The sequence below is a fragment of the Anastrepha obliqua genome, chromosome 1 (genome assembly GCF_027943255.1).
Source record: "Anastrepha obliqua isolate idAnaObli1 chromosome 1, idAnaObli1_1.0, whole genome shotgun sequence".
NCBI lineage: Eukaryota > Metazoa > Arthropoda > Insecta > Diptera > Tephritidae > Anastrepha > Anastrepha obliqua.
The window spans coordinates 89,940,164-89,958,279 of NC_072892.1; the positions used below are offsets into that span (position 1 = coordinate 89,940,164).

An 18,116-nucleotide genomic window follows, 5' to 3' on the forward strand; every position below is an offset into this window, starting at 1 on the left:
TAATTGTTGTTTGCTTTTAGTCGTTCGTGAGTTATAGCGTCGCAAACATGGAGCAAAATAAAGAGAAAATACGGCATATTTTACAGTACTACTACGATAAAGGCAAAAATGCATCTCATGCTGCCAATAAAATTTGTGCAGTTTATGGACCCGATACAGTTTCCATTTCCACCGCACAACGATGGTTTCAACGTTTTCGTTCTGGTGCAGAGGTGATCGAAGATGCGCCACCGTCCGGAAGGCCTGTCGTCAAAAATTGCGATAAAATCGCTGAATTGATCGAAAGAGACCGGCATAGTAGCAGCCGGAGCATCGGCCAAGAGCTGGGCATGAGTCATCAAACCGTTATAAACCATTTGAAGAAGCTTGGATTCAAAAAGAAGCTCGATGTATGGGTGCCACACGACTTGATGTAAAAAAACATTTTTGCGCGTATGGATGCATGCGAATTGCTTCTGAATCGCAACAAAATCGACCCGTTTTTGAAGCGGATGCTGATTGGCGATGAAAAGTGGGTCACTTACGACAACGTGAAGCGCAAACGGTCGTGGTCGAAAAGCGGTGAAGCTGCCCAGACGGTGGCCAAGCCTGGATTGACGGCCAGGAAGGTTCTTCTGTGTGTTTGGTGGGATTGGCAGGGAATCATCCACTATGAGCTGCTCCCCTATGGCCAAACGCTCAATTCGGACCTGTACTGCCAACAACTGGACCGCTTGAATGCAGCACTCATGCAGAAGAGGCCATCTTTGATCAACAGAGGCCGAATTGTCTTCCATCAGGACAACGCCAGGCCCCACACATCTCTGGTGACGCGCCAGAAGCTCCGGGAGCTCGGATGGGAGGTTCTTTTGCATCCACCGTATAGTCCGGATCTCGCACCAAGTGATTACCACCTATTTCTGTCCATGGCGAACGAGCTTGATAGTCGAAAGTTGTCCACAAGAGAGTCCTGTGAAAATTGGCTCTCCGAGTTTTTTGACAATAGGGAAGCGAGCTTCTATAAGAGGGGCATTATGAAGTTGGCATCTTGTTGGGAACTCGTCTTCGAACAAAACGGCGCATATTTTACTTAAATCGCATTATTATAACCAATTTTATGAACAATTGAAAAAATAAAAATACCGCAAGACTTTTTTGACAACCTTTATAATTCGCATTTAGCCAATAATGCGTGCTTTTCAAGAGAAACCTTGACGGTTGATCAACTAATGAACTTTCCTGCTATACAAATGTTCGAGAAACTTTTGTACAGGAGTTATATGGTATGATAATAAGCTGGCCGAAGTAGCAGCAATGGGTTTGAACTTGACACGAATAATTTGTATGAACTCCAGAGATTTCTTATATTATTTGGTCATCATAAACTGCCAAGAAAACGTCAGCCTTCTCCCAAATATGACTTATACATAAAGAGAAACTTTCCCTCAATATAATATTGGTAATATCATAGATTAACAAATCAACCAACTGATTGGACCTTATCAGTGTGGTTTTAGACTTGAAAAATCGGCAATTGACCATATATTCACAATTTAGTATTATATTATATATTGACATCATTGGAATTAATAACCGATAATAATGTCGGCTTTGAATTTTTTTTTTTTTTTTTTTTTTTTTGTGTAAATATTTTATTTGCAATCTATCTTAATATAGTGATATTCAGCAAATTAGGTCTTATAATCTAATAGCAGCGGTAGTATTTGCATAAATGCAAAACTACATATAAAATTACGATATTTGTTCTAAAATTTGATCTTAAATGTATTAAATTTCATTTGTACTAATGAGTTGCTTATCTTCATATAGGAACTTATGTATTTTGTTTTTTATTTAAATTGAGCGGAGAATTTCTTTTACCAACAACTAACTTTGAGTAGCAAAGTCCTTGGCGCAGACGCTTTGACGATGACAATATCGGATTAGGCGTCGCCTGGAGTGTTTGAGAGAAAGATTTTGCGGAGGATTTTTGGCCTTTTGCACGTTGGCGATGTCACGTACCGTAGGCAATGGAACAATGAGTTGTATGATCGTTACTACGACATAGACATGGTGCATCGAGTAAAGATCAAGCGGACCCGCTGGCTATGTCATGTCGTCCGAATGCATACAAACGCTCCAGCTCTGAATGTATTCGATACGGTACCAGCTGGTGCTAGCAACAGAAAGGGAAACAAGAAAGGGAGAAAAACTTGGCTCCCCTTTATGTATCTAAGTAGCGCCAGTTGGTGCTTTGTTATACTCGGCCAAAATCGGTTAAACCCTATGTGAAATATTATGCAATTAAAAAATGTTCTCAAAATGGTATATATATCATCAGGACATTTCAATCGATAAGTATATGATAAAGTATTATGGTCACCATCCTGTCAAGCAGTCTATTAGAGGTAAGCTTCATCAGATTTGGCTCAAATTGGGTTTCAATTTGATTCATTTTGGGTGGTAGCAACAATAAAAAACACATACGCCCATCTGATACAATCGCAACAGGTCCAGGCCCTATCAATACCGGATCCAGGGAAACAATGCAAGCAGTTACAGTGTCTACTTGTAGGGTGCCATAAATGTATGAAATGGCAGTATGCAGGGTGCCAAATATCTTGTATTTTGACAAAGACTGTTTAAGAAATTATGACCTTTAACATTTTTAATACTTTTACAAAAAGTGAACCTTCACAAATTGACTTATATTCTACTTTCTTGGTGTTTTTGCCACGGTCTTTAGGCCTCTATAACAAACAGCTAAACTTAAAAAAAATCAGTGGATTTAATTTGCACGTAAATAGATTATGCTTACCATTTATAGTTCGCTGAACAGATACTGTAAATTTATCAAATCCTCACATCCTTTAAGAATTACTCAAAGTTTTCACAATTACAAATCAAAATATTTAAAAGCAAAACATTAAAATTTTTCAATTATACTAAAAATGAATGATGAATCAAAAATATTCTTCTACATTTTTAACTTTCTACAGCTTTAATGATTAACTTGGCACCCAAATGTCCTTGGATTTAAGCGAACACAAAAGAAACATAAACACATAAACACAGGCAAGCTCTACACAGCGGGCACCAACACTGAAGAGGAGTGGCGTTAAAGCGAAGGGGTGACCAACGCAGCTGGTGCTCTTAGTAGGGTTCTAATAGCAACGCCGCCAATCTTGCAGCTGCTCGAATTGTTATTGTTATTGCCATGGCAGCAACTCCGACTGCGTCTATGGCTGCAGCAGACTCAACGCCAAATATTAAAATGCCAATACGCGAGAGATAGCAGTTGAGTGAGAAAGAGCCAACAAAATGTTTGCGAAAAAAGAATAACATGAAAAACACAGTAACAATATCTAAGCGGTATTGCCTGGCGCACAGCGAACGCAGCAAAATAAAATGTGGCAAATATTATTATCGCTTGTTGGGGAAACATAAATCATTTGCTTGTAAAATGCGCGTTGAAATGCGGTCGCAGGCAGCAGCTGCAATAGTGTGTAACGACAAGCGACTAAATCCTATGCACGATACCAACTGCAAAAACACCAAATACCCTATGTACGTACGTATGGTATACATATGTATTCGTAGTAGCATTAGCAGCAGCAGCAATTTTGGCACAGCATGTGGCAAGAGCCAAATGGGGCTTTGGGTGATATTTAGTTGGTGGCGCGCAATGGAAGTGACGGCAGGAGATGTCTTTTATTTGCAATATGTATATGTATGTATGCATATAGGCATGCAATGTTATGTAGCACATATTTAATCTGCGTGATTTAGCTGTAGTTGTATGTATGTATGTGCATAAAAATATATACACCTGCAAGTAAATAAGCATGTCTGCATACGCTTACATGGATTTGGCTAATCTGAATATTAGGCGATTTTTTTTATTATTCTTCTTTTTCTTAAATATCGCTTTAATAACCTATCCGATTTTGACCGGCTTAGTAAATGTGCGCTAGCTGGTTTTCTCTTTAGCCAGCAGGCTAATGCTAAGGAAAAGCACCAAGTGTGGCCAAGTATTTCTTCACTTACGTAATCAAGGCATAGGAATAAGCTTTTTTCTGCTGCCACAAGCAATAAATGCATGGAATGCTTTCACAGGGAATTGGCCTAGCCTTTGGGGTCATCATAGGGCCTATCCCCAACGACAGTCGTCGTCTTTTACGATTAGAATCCCTTATAGCTATATTCAAAATAATAATCCCTCAAACATTTCAAGAAGAAAAATAAACATTTATTTTTGTCACCCAACTTGCCCTTCCTTGCATCCAATAGGGCAAACATGGTGAATGTACATACATTTGTAGAATGTCGGTTTTATTTATCGAGAGAGGTAACTCACAAATGTCTACTCAAGCTGGTATTATTAACTGTGTCAATGCTGGTTACCAATCGAACGAAGCTCTTTATTGCATCAAAATCCTAACGGGAGTCAATGAGTGCATTGGCTATTTATTTGACAGCAACGTACAAAGTACAGGGTCTGACACGCGAAGTGTAACCAACTTCAGATCGCTCGCGCAGCTGCTACGCGCGCATCAGCTCTCTGCTAGTTGGTTAAATGACAGTCCAGAGTACTGTTTAAAAGCGCAAGGAAGCATTTTGCCGAAAGTAAACGCGAAAAAAGAAAATCAGTAATGGATTTGAAACGTAATAGTCTTGCATTCGTGAGCTCGAGCACCTTAAAGTAAATAAAGTTTTTGTTTATCGCACCATTACTCGTTACAATGATACTGGGAGCATTGCGAAACGTCATGGAGGTGGTCCTCAAAAAACTGCAACGTCACGTGAAATGGTTCACACAGTGAAGAAGCGACTTGAGCGAAATCCCCAACGAAGTGCCAATCAAATGGCGAAAGAACTGAAAATATCTGATCGTAGCATCCGCCGCATACTAAAAAATTATCTCAAATTCAAGCCTTACAAGATCCAAAAGGCGCATGCTCTCGCACCAAAGCAGCACACTTGAGAGAGCGAAGAAGTTGCTCCGCTTGGCCGAAAGCGGTCAGTTTCTGAACATTGTCGAGAACACTGACCAGAAAATTTTTCAAATTGCGCAATTTGTAAACTCCCAAAACGATAGCGTTTATTTGACCGGTCATTCATACGAGAATTTGAGTAATCGATTGGCCACCAGGAGGCAGCACCCGCCACAGGTAATGGTTTGGGCCGCTGTAACCGCAGATGCACGCTCTGAATCGTTTTCATCAAGCCTGGCGTCAAGGTAAATGCGAAATATTATCGGGAAAGTTATCATGGAGGTCGAAGACCATGGACGTTTCAACAGGACTCGGCACTGTCTTACAAAGCTCGAGTGAACCAAGAATGGCTAAAAACCAACGTTTGTAAATGTTTGGTCGATGGTAGACTTTACAAGTCTAAAGCCACACTGATAAGGTCCAATCAGTTGGTTGACGGTGGGCTTCAGCCCTTCACATAATACGCTCGCTAGAACCTTAAAGCCGATATTTAGCGAGTCCCACGATAATTGACACAGATTGCAGGATCACCCTTCTCATGGATTGGGCAGAGCACACTTAAATTCCAATAGGCATACATGCTTTCATCCGACCATATTTTGTGCTTTGTTGTGCTTTAACCGCGTTATCGCTATTCTCACCTTGTCATGGTTGGGTAGCGGAACGTCAATTCCGTCCTCGACGATTGGGGTATCGGGAATTTCACATTCTCTGTCACATGCGCAGCCATCACTGTTTAACAGGTTTGAGAAGTGTTTCCTCCATAATTTAAAATTGCTCTGGATGTCAGTCGCCAGTTCGCCGTCTTTGTTCTTACAGAAAAACGCCCGGTCTTAAAACCTTCTGTAAGCCGCGGAACTTTCTGGTAGAATTTTCGGGCGTTGTTCCTATTGGCCAGCCTCTCAAGCTCCTCGCACTCACATATTTCGGCCTCTCGTTTCTTCTTTCGGATTATACGTTTCTTTTCCTTTTTTATATATCTGTAGCGATCCCACATGCCTCGCGTTGCGCCCGATCGCAGCATGGCTCTATAGGCGGCATCTTTTCTTTCTGCGGCAGCGTGGCATTCCTCGTCGTACCAACTGTTTTTTCGGGCTCGCCGGAATCCGATTTCTTTTTCGGCGACGGTACGTAGGGCACGAGAATTTTTGCTCCAGTGCTCGTGCATGCCGGTTTTTTGGGCAGTGCTCTCTGAGAGCAGGAGTGAGAGTCGAGTGGCGAATCTTCTGGCTGTCTGTCGTGATTGCAGCTTTTCGATGTCGAACATTCTTTGCGTAGGTAATTAGATGTACGTTTTTTGCTGCACCGAGGCGCGTGCTCAGTTTGGCTGCAACAAGGTAATGATCCGAGTCGATGTTGGGTCCTCGGATCGTACGTACATCTAATACACTAGAAGCGTGTCTTCCATTTATCACAACATGATCGATCTGGTTTCACATTTTTCGATCAGGAGACAGCCAGGTGGCTTGGTGAATCTTTTAATGCTGAAATCTGGTGCTGCAGACTACCATGTTTTGGGCCCCGGCGAAGTTGATCAGCCTCTGTCCGTTACCGGATATTTCGTTGTGCAGGCTGAATTTTCCGGCTGTGGGACCAAAAATTTCCGCAACGTTGAAGTTGCCAAGCACGATTTTTATGTCGTGGTGGGGGCAGCGCTCATAGGAACGATCCAAGCGCTCATAGAAGGATTCTTTGGTCGCATCGTCCTTCTCTTCCGTCGGGGCGTGGGCGCAAATTAGCGATATATTGAAAAAACGGGCTTTGATCCGGATTGTTGCGAGACGCTCGTCCACCGGAATGAACGACAGTACTTGGCGACGAAGTCTCTCTCCCACAACAAATCCGACACCGAATTTGTGCTCCTTACATAGCAGCTGTAGTAGACGTCGCAAGGTCCTATAGTTTTCTTTCCTTGCCCCGTCCATCGCATCTCTTGGATGGCAGTAATGTCAGCCTTTACTCTCACGAGGACATCAACCAGCCGGGCAGAGGCACCTTCCCCATTAAGGGGCCGGACATTCCAGGTTCATGCCCTCAAATCATAGTCCTTAGTTCGTTTGCAGGGGTCGTCATCAGTATAGGGAGGTCTCATCCGAGGCTTTTTTAAACTTTTCATTGGGGGGATTTTTAAGTGGCGGGCCCCAAACCCAGCACACAACCAGCTATCCTGGATGCTTCGCCTTCTCACGTTAGCTCACTCCCGAACAGGTGTTCGGAAGCTATCCAGAGGATACGTGGGCTAATGCCGGACGTTGTGAGCTGCTTGTACCATATGCAGAAGAATCGTCCTGGTCACTCCCAAGTGAATGGCGATCAGTACCTTTCCCCACTTGTGTGGACTTCTACACTTGTACCATCGTGCAATTTCGTCCATTATAAAGCTAAATAATGTTGGACTCTGACTGTCACCTTGCCTAATTCTTGATGTTATCGGTATTAGACATGTTAGCTTTAAGTTTACTTTTATGGCTGCTACAGCTCTTCGACGTTACCCTTTCCTAATATCTATTGATGCGGATTTTCTACTGCACTTCCTTTAGGAGGGTTGCTTACGGGCATTTTTACAAGCCATTCCAGATTATGCAGTCATCTGCACAGGATTGGGATATGACTCTTGCTGTTTCTGCGAACAATCCCCGGAGATCCATCTTCTTGAATGCGGCGCTATAACGCAGAGAAAGTCGAGAAATCACGGCCAACTGAAGCCAGAAGAAAAGCATATACGATCAGCCCAAACGAGCTCTGTCTTAAATTTAATAAGAGAACTGGATTTGTTCAAGGTACGGTGATAAGTAAAGGGCACAAAAGGAACACACGAGCTTTGGTAGTGTGTACCGGTCATCTCAGTAAAGCTAGAGCTGCGAATATGGACAATTGACCATGGACTGCAGGAGGATTCACAGAAAGACCGATAGCGCAATGTGAAGAATGGACTTTCTTTGGATTTTCTCACACAATGTTCCTAACGGCAATAATATCCTGCCATTTCGTGACTTACAAGCACTAGTTCCTAAGCAACGACAGGTGGGTATTCCCATTACTTAGGACTGGTAGCAGCAGGCTAATCACCAACCCTGTCAGAAATCAAAATATATTAACGAAACCAACGCAAGTCTGAGTCTTGTCGAGGCCCTATGCACCCAAGAGGAGTGAATTAGGAAAAATAAAAAAGCACTAGCTCATCAGCCACTGATCCGTTTGTCTTAAATGTATGGATTAAAGGATGAATTTTGGACTATTCCGGACGGTCAAGAAAATTATAAAATAGATACCCTAATTTTGAAAATAAATTTTCACAATTTTAATACCTTACCTGGTTAAATTTCAAGACGAATATGTATGTATTTGCGTCAAATTTGAGAGCTACAGATTTACCAAGATGGTCGCTATACACTGCCAAAGTTTGAACGCACTTATTGAAACCCCCTTTAGGAGCGATGTTTTTTCGTTGCATGTTTGCATACAACGAATATTAAGGAACCTCGCTTTAATGTGAACTGCGGGAGTGTGCTCGTCTGCCGGTGGGAACAACAATACTTTGCGACGGACTCTGCTCAGCCACAAATCCAATAAGTACTAATTGTTTTCTTATTTTAAATCCTTCACCGCATCGCCTGCCGCACAGCGATTTTCGACTTTGCGTTCATGAGAACATGAAACATTCAAGGATAGACATCTTCTCCATTACATGACCAGATACTATATTTCCCACTTCTGCTCTCAAATCAGCATTAACTTCTGACTAAAAAAGGTTTATTTCATCCGAGCCTTTGTTCTTTGGATTTTACAAGAGCAGAGAGCGCAACCAGATACTTACAGCTTCTCGGATATATGTCTGCAGTCGCAATTATTCGTGAAAAAGCATTGTAGACTCCAATCACTATTTAACCCTAATATAGCAGAAAATCCAACAGGCTTTGCTTTCTTAACTCTGCTCACCCCTAACGGCTATTTCGTCTCCTATTATTATTAGAAATACTTAAACAGTTATGAATTTTGGTAATGCTTTAATAAAATAAAAAGTTGACTAAAACAAATGAAAAGAAACGCTACATAAACTATATATATAGATACCAATACAACAGTTTTCTAAGGTTTGCTTTCGTCAATACGCATTATAAGATGACAACGGTGCAATAAGTCAATGCCTTGGAATGTCGGCACAGACGTGAGAACCAATAGTAGCCCTATTTAGTGGCTTAAGGTAAGAAGTAATGCTGGAAACCAAAAGAAATTATTATTTACTATTTCTTATGTATATGTGTATATGCATTTATTTGCAGTAACCTTACTCACCACAGGATCGGCTTTTTTCCAGCACTGATGGAACCACCAAGCCTTATGACAGAGCGTATCACCTTCCGGATGCACACAATCCTTTGCCATATTTATCAACTTATCGCGCACAGTGCCCGGTACGGTATCAAAAAGTGTCTCCAAATGCACATCACCATTATCATCCACCACATCAATTTCATGGAAGAGACAATTCATATAGCATTTGAGCGCTTCATCGTCATGTATTTGACCATCACTGAATTCCTTAATGGCCTCTAGCAATATGGAGAAAAATTTAAAAAAATTATATGGAAATTCAATGTCATTTGAATTCATTTTTTCATATCTTAAAATACTAGATAGATATTAAATACCTTTTTGGATAACTAGAAAGGCGTACTAGTTTTTAAAATAATTTTCAGAATAGTCCACATAGAAATTTTGTGAAAAATTTAAGAGAAAAATCGCAAACTCAAAATTTTATCAAGTAGCCATTTTTAACTGTCAGGGCTAACCCTCTAACTTAAAAGAGAAAAAATCGGTCCCTTGAACTAACACTTCAAGAAATGTGGACGTAAAAGCACGAAAAAAATGATTTTTGTTTTTTTAATAATTTTTAATATCAAAAATCACGTAAACAGTTAATTTTTTTTGGCATCATGTCATATAACCAAATTAATCACAAAACTGACTCAATAATACTAAAATTACCTAAAGTATTTTAGATAGCTTTCTCGGTAACCTTGTATAGTATGTACATATATTTAGCAAGAATTACGCTGCGATTTTCCTTGGAATCTTTCTTCAAGTAATTAGCTTTCTTTCTGAAATCTATCGCCACGTTCAATAATTACGATCACTCAATTTGTTACCATTTGGTTAATCCCAAAATTTGGCAACTCTAAGATCGAAAATTCTTTATATTGAGATTTTTTTCGGCACAAGAAATTCACCTGCTGTGACTGCTAGTATCTGATCAGATTTCGTACAATATTGTTAATTAAAAAAATTCGGCAGATCACAGAAATTTTTTGTATTTGCGAATGATTTAATTTTTATCTAAATTTTATAGTGGATAGAAAAAATAAATATGTATAAATGTATATTTTTGCTGATTAGAGCCCATAAAAAATTTAGAAAAGTGTTAGTTTTTTACACATTTTGTTTAAGGGGGCAGATACCTGTAAACGACCATATTTTCCCTGATTTTCATTAAAATTATTTAAAATGAAGAAATCAATATATTTTTTTTAAAAATGGCACACAGTTTACGTATACAATAAAATAATATAATTTTTTTTTTTTTTTGTATTTTAGTAATTTAAAATGGCGGATGTACGCTCAATTCTTCCAGGAAGGACGCAACGGGGCTTCTCAATCGGCGGGCATTGTAGCAACGGCGTCAGTGGTCTGAATGCAAAAACCCAAAAATATGATATATGAATTAACAATAAATGGAAAAAAAATTCGCGGAATAAACTGCTTAAAAAAAATGAGTTTTGGGGCGAATTTTCCTACTATTTTTGCTTCGAAAAAATTATTTTTTCGAAAATTTTTCGAAAACTTGAAACACATAAAAAGTAATATCATAAAAAAGATGCGTGCAAATTTCAAGGAGATCGGTCAATAACTTTTCGAGTTATCGTGTACGCCAATTCGAAAAATATAGTTTTGAGAAAAACGCGTCTAAAGTTTGATTACATGAAAATTCCTTTCCCAGCGTTCGAACGCAAAGAATAGAGTCGTCACGGTTGATGATCTATAATATAACAAATACCTAAATTTACGTTCTACAAATTTTTTCAAATATTCTTCAAGGATTATATTAACATTTTATGAAAAAAAAAAATTAAAATATTTTTTACCCAGAAACATAAAGTTATTGTGACAATTTTGCTATTTTTCAAAAAGTTCATGAAAATCCTAAAACATAGACTCTTAAGAAGCAATATTTTCAGGTCACCCCTTCATTTTGATGACGAAATTCATAAGACGGGTGATATCCGAATGTGCTCTTTCCGCAGATGTAGCAAAACAGAGAGATCTAAGATATCTCAATATTAGTCTCGCAAGATGACTCTTTCTCATTCTCGAAACAGTTGCCTCGAAATAATGCAAAGTCGCATTACACAGATGTTAATTATAATCTCTATAATCAAGAGTTGCAGATTTTTTTAGCCTCAGTTGTCTCCTCGAGTGTCTCCGATCTAGGTGCGGCCAGAAGGATCCCAGTGCGTTTGCCCAGCGCACTCGCTCAGAAATATCGAGTTTGATAGACTTTAATAAATAGGTTATAAAGATACATGCATTTACCTAGAAGTGAGAGGAGTCTAAAATTTCAATGTTTTAAATACCCGAATTTCTCTCTTTCAAATCAAAGGTCGGGGGATAGTTATTTGAAAAAATTTGTTCGATATTATCATATATTCATATTTTTTTAATTATTATAAGCCAATGTGATCTTTGGCCAATATTACATATTAGTGTTCACATACTGAAATTCACTTCTTCTGAGATGCATCTACTTTGCATTTATTTAGTCAGAACATACCTATGTAAATGAAAAAATTAATTTAAGTGAGTTATAGAAAAGAAACTAAAAAGTTCGACCCAAATTGGGGGACATCAGAATTCGTTTTAGAGGTATGGTTCCTTTGGCAAAGTTTCTTATTTTGATCCCCAGAATACCTATGATTTTCACAGAGCAATGGGCGACTTTTTTGCCTCCCTACAAATCGACCCGGCCTAATATATATATATATATGTATATATGTATATGTACATATGAATAGCTAGCCCATAATCGTTTCGATTTGTTAAGAGTCTTGAAATACGTCGTCATAGCACCAAAATTACAATACCCTAATACTCGCTAGTATAAATATATTGAATTAAATATTGGTTGAAAAATTTTGCTCATATTAAGAATATTATATTTCCCTAACATTTAAAGCATTTATTTGCATACCTTGATTAAAGCTTCTTCTGTCAAATCAGGCGAAGCCAAAATGTTCAATTTTCTTTTTTTCTAACTAGGCCGTTCCTTTAAATTTTCTTGAAGTAATACTTATTGCTACTTCCGTTATACTATTAAAATATTATTTCTGTTTGTAGTTTTGTGAAACAATTCTAACTCACCTTCAGTTACACCGGTCTTTCCAACGCAAATGTCATGGAATACTTTGGCCATTTTTAGGACAGCTGGTGGCGGCCACTAGAGAGATGAATAATATAAAAATATGTGTTTTATAAAACAAGTTTTAGTTTTTAATAATAAAATATTAATTTAGTATTTTCATCAATTTGCATTTTATGCTCAATTTAAATTTTCTAAGCAAGTGTTTATTTTTAATTTTTTTTTTTATTTTTAAATTCTCGAAATAAGTAATTTGAATATTTTTTATATTACTTATTTTATTTATTATTAGACATTGGGTATTCTTCTCATTTCAAATATTGATCATGATTTTTTATCTTGAAGCAAGATTTAAAGTATTGTAGAAGTCCCTATGCAGACAGAATTCTGCTTCTTAGATAATAACAACGCTTTTATGTTCCCTGTAAATAATAATAATAATAACTACACTTAAATTTCTTTTTTTTCCTTTTTTTTTTGTTGGTTTAAAAAAAAACCGATGTTCATGCCTTTTCTTACGCGTAATTTTTCATGCTAAATACTCTAATTAGAAATATTGAGTTTCTCCTAAAAAGAGTTTTTAAGTCTTACTCTCACATTTTTCCTTCCACCATAAGCCGGTAACGTATTCAATTATTTCAGTGCTTGATTGCTGGTATCCACCTCCAAGACTTTTTTTGTGGGAAACTAGTCCTCCATAGAATTGCTCTCTCGAACATACATAGGCTGCCTTATTGGTTAATTTCTAAATATCGGTTAATCCAAAAGTTCGTGCGTATTTTACCCATAATTTGTACTTTTGTACTATTTTTGCATACAAAAAATTATTCGCGGAATATAACTGAACTATTTATATATTTTTTGATATATTGTGATTTTAGTCGCGGATAGAAGCAAGTGTTGTTAGAAAATGAAATGGAATCTTCGAACGCGTATAAGAAGCATATTTTGTATTTTTTTCATAAAAGTGGTAAAAATGCAACAACTGCTACTGCAGAAATAAACACTGTTCACGGAGAGAATATCGTGACTATCAGGACTGCGTAAAAGTGGTTTTCGAAATTCCAAAGCGGTAACTGCGACGTGGAGGATGCCCCGCGCACTGGTCGTCCTGAAGTCTTTAACTCCGACGCCTTGCTCGAACTCGTGGAAGCTGAGCCAAATTTGACAGTCGATATGGCACCTGCGAAGTTAAATTCATCGCATGGAACAGGTCATAGGAACCAGGTTTAGTTGGGAAAGGTTTCAAAGTTGGGAAAATGGGTTCCGCATAGACTTTCCGTCGCCAACCTTCAGCAGAGCGTGAATGTGTGTTCTCAGCTGCGGCAACGGCTTGAAAATGAAAGTTTTTTGAACCGTATCGTTACTGGTGTTGAAAAATGGGTCCTTTACAATAATTATGTTCGCAAACGCTAATGGTTAGATAAAGATGAAACACCAGAACCGACCCCTAGAGATGGCCCCAAGAAGATTCTCTTGTCTATTTGGAGGGATATGGCCGGTATTGTCTATTAGGAACTTCTGGAACCAAACCAGACGATAACTGCTGATTATTATTCCTATCAGCTATCAAACCTGAATGAGGCACTTAACAAAAATCGACCGTCTTTAGTGAATAGGCACAAAGTTTTGTTTCACCACGACAACGCAAGACCTAATACCGCAAGGCAAACATTAGGCAAGCTGAACGAGCTCGGATGGAAGCTAATGCCACATCCACCATACTCTCCGCACCTTGTGATTATCACCTTTCCCGTGGACTTTAATCCCATATGAGTAACAAGAACTACTCCTCAAAAGAAGCTATCAAAAGGTATATCCAAGCGTATTTTGGCTCCAAGGACAAGCAATTTTTTGAGCAGGGAATTAAAAATTTGCCTAAACGTTGGGAAGACATTGTAAATAATGAAGGAAAATACATTATTGATTAATAAATACTTTAAACATTTTTTTTATTATTTTTAAAACCACCTTTAAAAAACGCACGAACTTATGGACTGACCTGATATTTTGTGTGTAGACAGTTCTAAGGCCAGTTGGATTGACTTGAATTAGTTAAACGGGGATGAGCTTTAGTCTCTCATATATTGTCAGAGATGAAAATATGTGGAGGCAATGATATTAAAGACACAAACTTTTCAGAATGCAGCATTAGTCTTCCTTCTTTTTACTATATTAATGTCACTCGTACCTTATCATACTAGAATGGAGAAAAGTGGAGTGCATACTGAAGGTGGCGACATCCGCGATCGACTATCCCGTTTTTAGTGAATTTGACAGAATCTAAGCCCACTGATTAATAATTGTGTTTGCATTTTAATGTTTTATTGTTTTGAATTCTTATTGTACTACGCCCTTCTCCTAATTTTCGGCTCAGAGCCTTCAGCTTCTAATGATAACTTAAGTGCTTCCTGCTCTTTAGTTCTAAGTTATCGTTCTAGTCAATAAGAACTTGTACATTTTTTTTTTTTGTTTTAACAAAGAAATAATTCCGAAAGTTTGATGATTTGTTTCTAAGTGAGTACGCCTGATAAGGTGGCCACCCGCTGGTTGCGCTGGAATCGAGATGGTACGAAAATGTGTTTTTATGGCCCAATTCGGTTCATAATCGGCCTATACATACCTTAATTACTTAAAAAGAAATGCGCCTGGAAAAATTTAACACACTGGGAGCAGCTGTAATCAATACATTCCGAAACATCGTTTTCATAGGCTAATTTTGGTCACATTTGGAATACAAACAAATTACCATCAAAGAAAGGTGTTTGAAAAAAAATGTATCAGAGTTTATACGAACCCATTAGATCTCGCTAGAGGAAGGATATTAGTGCATAACATATATAGATATCGTATTAACGGTTCGATTAACCAAAGTTCAGGATTTGAAACCTATGTATGTATGTCGTTAGTTGAGTGTTTAGTCACTCTTTTCCTTCAATTTGTGGAGTGTTCCCACAAATGGAGGCACCTACAATTTTAAGTCGCCTTCAAACGGCAGATGATTTTTTATGAGGAGCTTTTTCATGGCAGAATGACACTTAACCATGTGAAAGCATGATTCTCTCACTGCTCTCAACTTACTCTCACTAAATTTCTTAAGGCTGAAGTAATAATTTATTAATGTTGCTTTTAAGTTTGCTAAGTTACTTTTGAGCCTAGAGTAATAACACTATGAAACGTGAAGTTTCAGCGAAGAAAATACAGGAATCTATTTCCAATTCAAAATTTTATTAATTATGTTAAAAATTGTATATGTATTGCATAAAAATTGATTGAATGAAAAACAAACTCACTTTATCGTCACGTCGTGGTTCCTGTGCCTGCACGTGCATCAGCGTCAGCGATGACGACAGTGCGACAGTTAAAAGTACGTAGAATGCTTGTGCGCGCCAAATGCCATTCAAAACCATTTTAGTTCCGTTTCCGTGGAAATGTTCTATTTTAATATTTGTATGTATATGTGTGTGTCTATGTAAGTATGTATTTTTTTCTTTACTTTTTGTGTGTGTCGCACTATTCAACCAACGCCTACGGTTCGTTATTGTTTGATTTTGCGTTTCGAAATTTCAGTTGGCATAAATGAAGCACTTTTTCTTCTTGTTTTTTTTTTCACGTTTTTAGTTCAACCTGAAACGTAAAATAGAGAAACATTCAAACACAAATTCTAATAAAGCACAAAAGTAATTGTGCAGCCAGATATGTCAGCAGAGATGTTGGCAGACTTTCACTTGAACATTTGTTTTGTTTGTATTGTTTTCATTTGATTTTTTTTTGTACATTTCCTTAACGACCACCCACTGTGAGTAAACGCTTTTTGGATTGCTGTAAGTTTCATTTTTTTTTTACATTTATACATTTATATTTTTTGTGACTTATGGCTTTACCGCCTATTGAAAGCTTAGAAATGCGTTTTTTTCTTCAAACAGTTTTTATCCTCCTTGCCCTCTCTCTGCCGAAATTTCTCGCTTGACTTTCTATGCTTTATGTACGCTTTGTGGCGCTTTTGTACTTCAATTTAGTTTCAATTTGCACCGGAAATAGAAATATGTATCACAAAGCCACAGTGCGCATCATACTTGGCGACAACCGACGACGGACAACCGACATCCGATAACCAACATTCACACATGCGCAACCACCAAAATGGATCTATCCCGCTGTTCCGCGCTGCGTCCTGTAGCGCCCGCTTTCTGTTGTTTTCTCGTCGAAAAATAAGTTTTGTATTTTTAAAACAATATAAATGTTGTCGGAAATATTAAAAAAATAACATAAAAGAAATAAAAACAAGAATGATTGTTTTGTTTTTGTTCCATTCACATACCGAAATACCAACAAGAGCAGCTGGATGAAAAAGTTTATAAAGGATGTAACAACTTTTTCGCAATTGGGTTGCGGTAATTGAAGTAACAAAAATAAAAGCTGCTAAAAAAATAGAAGAAAACAATAGGCTTTAGGCGCGCGCAATGTCAATCACATTGAAATCACGGAAATAAGCAACAATACATATGTATAGTGGTAATCAGAATATATGTATATACACTGCATTAAATAAGAACAGCACTAGGACTTATGAACAAGTTTTGACAATTTATTTGCTCTTTAATTAGTTTAAATAATTTTTTATGATAATAAATGTAGGTAAGTCTCTTACAAAAACCACAGATATTGCACCCAGTTTCAAATTTGTGCAACTCAAAAAAAAAAAGAAAATAGTTGGAATTCAAAAAAAATTTGGTGTGCAGTTTTAGAGTCCATTCAGTTTTGACATAATAAGAGGCAAGTTTAAAGTGGCTCAAAAATCGCACTGATATTTAACACTTTTTTCGGGAGCAATGTTAGGAATTTTTTTCACTGCTTGAAACTTGCACTTTATTAAATCAAAAATCAGTAAAACTGCATAGCCTCAATTCCATTAAAAATTTGTATTAATGAAGGAAAACTTTTTGAATTTTTTTTCCAAATTTGCACAAAGTCCGAAACTCGTATTTATATGCCTTTCGTAGGCGGATTGACTGCATTTTCACAAAAAAAAATATTAAAATTAAATACGAAACACATAAATTGTCAAATCTTGCCAATAAGTTTTTTAACACAGTGTAGGCATAAAAAAGCCTAATATTGAAACAAAAATACATTTTTAGAGTCCAGCCACTGTTAAGCCAAGTACCACACAATAGAAAAAATAATTCTAAAACAACGCACTACTAAATAAATTCGACAATATTTTGGCTTGTAAAGTGTTTCGTTCACCACTCACAACCACAGACGGAATTGAATTTTTTATCGTGCAATTGTCACTTTTATATAAATTTTGTTGTTAACTTCGCTTATACATATGTATGTGTAACGTATGTGCAATAAGTTTGCAATATCTATATTTGCTTTACTACGAAAATTGATTGTTTACATGGGAATCCATTTACTTTTGTGCCTTTGTTGATGTTCCACATATTTTGCGGCTACATATGACTCTTTTTTTTCTTTGCTAGCATTGCATGTTTACTTTACCAGGGAGTTTGTGAGTAAAACATGCAATTTATATCATTGCAGTGGCATACTTTATTTTGTTTTATTTTAGAAATCGCATTAAATATTAAAGCCTTGTTTTCGGGCATCGTAAAAAATTGTTGTACCCTACATGCAAAATAAAAATGTATGTAGATACATATTTCGATTGGAAACTGAATGCGAAAATTCAAGATGTTAGATACTTTTGTTGCGCCGTTACA

The 18,116-nt window shown here is 37.5% G+C and overlaps 1 protein-coding gene across 7 annotated transcripts; it reads right to left on the reverse strand.

The window, feature by feature from the left end:
• Positions 1-8,960: 8,960 nt before the first annotated feature.
• Positions 8,961-17,661, reverse strand: LOC129235352 (pheromone-binding protein-related protein 6-like). 7 transcript variants are annotated; one of them, XM_054869158.1, is made up of 7 exons: positions 17,521-17,661; positions 16,709-16,809; positions 15,884-16,014; positions 15,681-15,823; positions 12,390-12,465; positions 9,270-9,526; positions 8,961-9,190 (listed from the first exon to the last, which is right to left on the reverse strand). In XM_054869158.1, exons 4-7 carry the CDS (start codon positions 15,795-15,797, stop codon positions 9,173-9,175), a joined length of 468 nt encoding a protein of 155 aa, XP_054725133.1. In that variant the 5' UTR covers positions 15,798-15,823; positions 15,884-16,014; positions 16,709-16,809; positions 17,521-17,661; the 3' UTR covers positions 8,961-9,172. The 7 variants fall into 7 exon arrangements, with proteins under 7 accessions (XP_054725133.1, XP_054725132.1, XP_054725130.1 ...); XM_054869157.1 differs by having other exon boundaries at positions 15,681-16,014; positions 16,709-16,806; XM_054869155.1 differs by having other exon boundaries at positions 15,681-16,014.
• Positions 17,662-18,116: the final 455 nt, after the last annotated feature.

Bases quoted from the DNA above. Each gene is read 5' to 3' on its own strand.
- LOC129235352 (XM_054869156.1), bottom strand. From the start codon at position 15,797: ATGGTTTTGAATGGCATTTGGCGCGCACAAGCATTCTACGTACTTTTA. The intron at 12,466-15,680 runs GTGAGTTTGTTT...TCATCTCTCTAG, and splicing joins AACCACGACGTGACGATAAA to TGGCCGCCACCAGCTGTCCT. The intron at 9,527-12,389 runs GTGAGTTAGAAT...CCATATTGCTAG, and splicing joins AAAGACCGGTGTAACTGAAG to AGGCCATTAAGGAATTCAGT.